General features: G+C 43.6%; 1 protein-coding gene across 1 annotated transcript in view; it reads right to left on the bottom strand.

Moving 5' to 3' along the window:
• Positions 1-1,009: 1,009 nt before the first annotated feature.
• LOC126234240 (cytochrome P450 9e2-like) overlaps positions 1,010-6,000 on the bottom strand; it is an 82,249-nt gene continuing 77,258 nt past the window's right edge. The window contains exon 8 of the mRNA XM_049942931.1: positions 1,010-1,223. Within this exon, the coding sequence (XP_049798888.1) occupies positions 1,057-1,223 (167 nt within the window). The 3' untranslated portion in view covers positions 1,010-1,056. The remainder of the gene's footprint in view (positions 1,224-6,000) is intronic.

Raw genomic sequence — 6,000 nt, 5'->3', positions numbered from 1 at the left:
CTACCAGCCAGTGTCCCATGTACTTCACTTAGCAAACAAAGGCCATAAACTCAACCTGCTGGAAGCCCTGTAAATTAACAAACATCTTGCTCACAGTCCAGATCTCATCCTAAATGACCAGACACAGCTAAACACTTCCCCTCTCCTAAACTTCAAATAATCATTTTCGTTGTTCATTACTTTCCACACTCTCTCTTCTTACATATTCCCATTTACCTGTATTCATTAAGTTGTTTTATTTGTTGAAGTTGTCTTTGTATTCCACATAGACTGTAGTTTCAATAGTTAAGGGTTTCTTTTAACTGGTACTTGTATTACTGTCCATGTTTAACACCCCTTGTAGTTGTCTCATCAAATACTGTTCATATTTTACTTTGCTCGTTTATTTAATGAAAACTGGTACACAGCCACTGCTTTGATTATAATGTTAATGTTAAAACGCAGTACCACCACACTCTCAAACTGTAGGTTCCCTCAAACACCTCCATTTTCCTGCATTTATTAATTTCTGTTTATCTTATTGATATTGCTTAAGTTCCTTATGTATTCTGTATTTACACTGACAACTGTCTCTTCTTTTAATTGGTTGTGCATCACTCTCCATGTTTCATACCTCCTGATGCAGCCTTGTCTAGTACTAATTTTATTTTATTAATTTTGTTTATTAATAGAAACTGCTATGTAGGCATGCTATTCCTATTTTGTGCTAAAGGTTTTCCTGTCTACTCCGTTGTTATTTGTGTACTTTTCAGTTTTTACCTTTTCATTGCAAAGATGTTACTTACTGTATGTTTCTACTTCAGTCTAGATGTGTTTCTTCTCTTCCAATGTTGTCTGCTAACATTTAACTTCTTTGGTGACAATACTCAGTAAATGTCTGAAGGTGGCCTTGTAAGCCGAAGACCGGTTAACAATGAAAGTAATATTGTAGAACAAAAGCAAACTGGTGCTTTTCGTTTATTATAATGTTGTTCTACACCAGAACCGATGGAAGATTCTGTTAACCTGTGTTATTTGTTTCGCAGATGTTTATCTCAGAGCCTTCCGGAACAGCAGTCATTTTCTCCTCCGCAGACACAGCCACGTCCAACCCTTGATGTTCAGCCCAAAGTTCTTGGTGTCCAGCTCTAGTGGTATGATGGTCCTTGGATCCAGCTGCAGGTGGAACCGAGACAACAGATGCACCAGCAGCACCTTCGTCTCCAGTAACGCGAACCTTTGAGCTGCAGAAAGACAAATTCGTATATTATTTCTGATGTTTCACTTCTTCGAAGAAGACAAAAGACACGGGGTGATTCAGGAGGAATATCACGTAATTTGTGAAGTGATTCTGCATGTGAAAATAAACCGAAATGTCCTGTGAACATGTGTTATATTTTCGATCGTTATAGAACTGGAGCGAGTTGAAATCTACAGACATCTATAGATGAATATGAAGACAAGTGTGAATAGTACTTACCAAACTGCTGTGTTGGCGCTTTGGTGGACAGAGCAGTAGTGGCCCAGATGACTGATCCATCCCACAAGAAAGATTCAAAAAGTCTCCAACCTTTAAGTTCATTTGTCAGCGCGTTGGAGGGTGTGTTGTGTTGCACTTCGAGCATAACCTCGGCGGGCTTTAATGCGGGCTACAGTGTCAGTGATGCGAGTGACTAGTTCTTCACCTTCGTAACGCACACGTCCGCTTTTAAGCAGCTCCATAAACAGAAGTCTAATGAAGTTGGGTCAGTTGATCTGGCAGGCCAGTCAATGGGTCTGCCACGGCCAATCCACCGATAAGGAAATGTGTTACTGAGATACTGGGATACTTGTCTGGTACAACGAATCGATGATTCATCATGTTACAGGTACATTTGCTGTCTTTGTTCCAGTGAGACATCTTCCAAAGGCGCAGATAGGTGTTCTCTCATCATCTATCAAGAAATTTGGATAAGCTGTAGCTGTCATGCTATTTGGCAGGAACACAGGCCCTATCATCAGATCATCAATCATACCACACCAGGCCCGCATCTCGTGGTCGTGCGGTAGTGTTCTCGCTTCCCACGCCCGGGTTCCCGGGTTCGATTCCCGGTGGGGTCAGGGATTTTCTCTGCCTCGTGATGGCTGGGTGTTGTGTGCTGTCCTTAGGTTAGTTAGGTTTAAGTAGTTCTAAGTTCTAGGGGACTGATGACCATAGATGTTAAGTCCCATAGTGCTCAGAGCCATTTGAGCCATACCACACCAGATGTTCACAGAGAACTTAACTTGGAATCTTGCTTCCCCATGTCATGTGAGTTCTCCAGGGTGTTCATGATACCACTGCCTCATTTGTAAATAAAGTGCATTGCACACCGTCTCTGTGTACAGCCAACCATTCACAAAACTGTTGTCTGTGTACTGATTTACCACGATACAGATGTTGCGTAGCCTGCACGTGGAATGGCTTGAAGCCATCTGAATGTAACATATGCCACACTTGAGTTTGTGGAATATCGAGCTGACAGCTAAAGCGCTGTGTACTGGTGGTGAGACACTGATGTACCATTACAATAATGGCTTCCCTTTCCTCAGCTGACTGGGCAGCCACACATTCAGATGTTACGTGTATGTGAAAACCCTGGGAAATACTCCGGTGCAGGGGATTCATCAGTCAGGCAAACATCTACGGTATTCTGTTGCAGGCAAACGGGCACTGCCATTACTGTACCTGTACACAAACAACATGTCAGTGTATTCTGCATGGGTGCATGTACGTGGCCTGTTGGTATTCACACACACAGTGGAATTGCTCGATTAAACAACACTCAAGCACGACATGGACACGGCCTCACGACTGATCACTGACCCAATCCATAAGTACAGACTGGATGTTCTTGCAGCTGCTGCCTCGGTGTGACGTCATAGTGCTGCCATCTGTTGGAGAACCCTCACATCTCTTGTAGGACAGATCAGTCATTTGTCACAGCATTATTCTGCCCACCACAGCGCCTACACAGCATTTCAGTAAGTAGATTCACATTTGTCTCCTTACTCATTCATGGATGTGTGTAGTCTTCAATCTGCTCCAGTTCCGTAGCAATCGATAATTGGACACATGTTCGTAGGACTTTTTCGGTTGATTTTGACACGTGGAATCACCTCAAAAATTACGTTACGTTCCTCCTACATCGTCCTGTGTGTCTCAAAAGACAGTACAGTGGTGTGCATTTATTTATGTACCGTGTGTGGAAGAATGCTGTATCTTGGGACACTTTTCAGGCTGTCGCCACTAGTCTGTTCTGTAATAGAAGTTTAATATATTTTCTTATTCCATTTTTAAATGATGGCATTCTCTTTTAATGTGCTGTAGTCTTTTTTCTGAAATTACAAAAATTACTCCGAAAAATTAGAGATATTTCCAAATGTAAGAATATGTTTCAAGGCACATCATTGTCATATAACACACAGTGTATCTCTACAGTCACCCATGGAGTGACAGCTTGTCATACTGTTGATGATGATCCGGAGACATTAAATTCGACAGCCCTAATGTACTATTTCAGACGAAGAGGTTAAGTACCGACACTAGGACTTCTCCTTTCACCAGCTATGATAGAAACACCCTACCGTACTCCAGCTGTATCCATCACAGTCACCGGCACTTCACATCTACACATGACGCGTTGGACAGATGCTTGCACGAAGAGTGCTCAGCACAAAACGAAGCAGACCTGCGTGAGACACTGGGGAATTTTGGTATTTAACGCAAGTTAACTAGCGAACAGTCTGGTCATCAGGAAGTGTTGCATCGTCACATCTGCTGTGGTTGTAAACCAAGCGTAAGACATGATAATTTCTTACAGCTCAAGCTCCGGTTCGAGTGCCACTACATAGGCTTACATGATGGTTGTCATCGGACAAGCTACGTGGTTATCTCGCGCTATGTCCGCTCCATCAGCTCCTCAGCACGTATGCACCTCTCTCCTTCGCATCAGGGATCAAGTACCTCTCATCATAACTGCAACACAAGGTCTCACTTGCCTGGTATCCAAGCTGTGCCTACTGTGCATCTACATCTACATTTATACTCCGCAAGCCACCCAACGGTGTGTGGCGGACGGCACTTCACGTGCCACTGTCATTACCTCCCTTTCCTGTTCCACCCGCGTATGGTTCGTGGGAAGAACGACTGCCGGAAAGCCTCCGTGCGCGCTCGAATCTCTCTAATTTTACATTCGTGATCTCCTCGGGAGGTATAAGTAGGGTGAAGCAATATATTCGATACCTCATCCAGAAACACACCCTCTCGAAAGCTGGACAGCAAGCTACACCGCGATGCAGAGCGCCTCTCTTGCAGAGTCTGCCACTTGAGTTTGCTAAACATCTCCGTAACGCTATCACGCTTACCAAATAAGCCTGTGACGAAACGCGCCGCTCTTCTTTGGATCTTCTCTATCTCCTCTGTCAATCCGACCTGGTATGGATCCCATACTGATGAGCAATACTCAAGTATAGGTCGAACGAGTGTTTTGTAAGCCACCTCCTTTGTTGATGGACTACATTTTCTAAGGACTCTCCCAATGAATCTCAACCTGGTACCCGCCTTACCAACAATTAATTTTATATGATCATTCCACTTCAAATCGTTCCGTACGCATACTCCCAGATATTTTACAGAAGTAACTGCTAACAGTGTTTGTTCCGCTATCATATAATCATACAATAAAGGATCCTTCTTTCTATGTATTCGCAATACATTACATTTGTCTATGTTAAGGGACAGTTGCCACTCCCTGCACCAAGTGCCTATCCGCTGCAGATCTTCCTGCATTTCGCTGCAATTTTCTAATGCTGCAACTTCTCTGTATACTAGAGCATCTTCCGCGAAAAGCCGCATGGAACTAGGTCATTTATATATATATGTATTGTGAAAAGCAGTGGTCCCATAACACTCCCCTGTGGTACGACAGGGGTTACTTTAACGTCCGTAGACGTCTCTCCATTGAGAACAACATGCTGTGTTCTGTTTCCTAAAAACTCTTCAATCCAGCCACACAGCTGGTCTGATATTTCGTAGACTCTTGCTTTGTTAATCAAGCGACAGTGCGGAACTGTATCGAACGCCTTCCGGAAGGCAAGGAAAATGGCAGCTACCTGGGAGCCTGTATCTAATATTTTCTGGGTCTCATGAACAAATAAAGCGAGTTGGGTCTCACACGATCGCTGTTTCCGGAATCCATGTTGATTCCTACAGAGCAGATTCTGGGTTTGCAGAAATGACAAGATACACGGGCAAAAAACATGTTCTAAAATTCTACAACATATCGATGTCAGAGATATAGGCCTATAGTTTTGCGCATCTGCTCGACGACCCTTCTTGAAAACTGGGACTACCTGTGCTCTTTTCCAATCATTTGGAACCTTCCGTTCCTCTAGAGACTTCCGGTACACGGCTGTTAGAAGGGGGCAAGTTCTTTCGCGTACTCCGTGTAGAATCGAATTGGTATCCCGTCAGGTCCAGTGGACTTTCCTGTGTTGAGTGATTCCAGTTGATTTTCTATTCCTTGGACACTTATTTCGATGTCAGCCATTTTTTCGTTCGTGCGAGGATTTAGAGAAGGAACTGCAGTGTGGTCTTCGTCTGTGAAACAGCTTTGGAAAAAGGTGTTTAGTATTTCAGCTTTACGCGTGTCATCCTCTGTTTCAATGCCATCATCATCCCAGAGTGTCTGGATATGCTGTTTCGATCCACTACTGATTTAACGTAAGACCAGAACTTCCTAGGATTTTCTGTCAAGTCGGTACATAGAATTTTACTTTCGAATTCACTGAACGCTTCACGCATAGCCCTCCTTACGCTAACTTTGACATCGTTTAGCTTCTGTTTGTCTGAGAGGGTTTGGCTGCGTTTAAACTTGCAGTGAAGCTCTCTTTGCTTTCGCTGTAGTTTCCTAACTTTGTTGTTGAACCACGGTGGGTTTTTCCCGTCCCTCACAGTTTTACTCGGCACGTACCTGTCTAAAACGCGTTTTACAATTGCCT

Source organism: Schistocerca nitens, chromosome 2 (genome assembly GCF_023898315.1).
Source record: "Schistocerca nitens isolate TAMUIC-IGC-003100 chromosome 2, iqSchNite1.1, whole genome shotgun sequence".
Classification (NCBI taxonomy): Eukaryota; Metazoa; Arthropoda; class Insecta; order Orthoptera; family Acrididae; genus Schistocerca; species Schistocerca nitens.
Note: the sequence above shows the minus strand (reverse complement) of the source record. Positions and strands in the feature narration are given on the sequence as shown.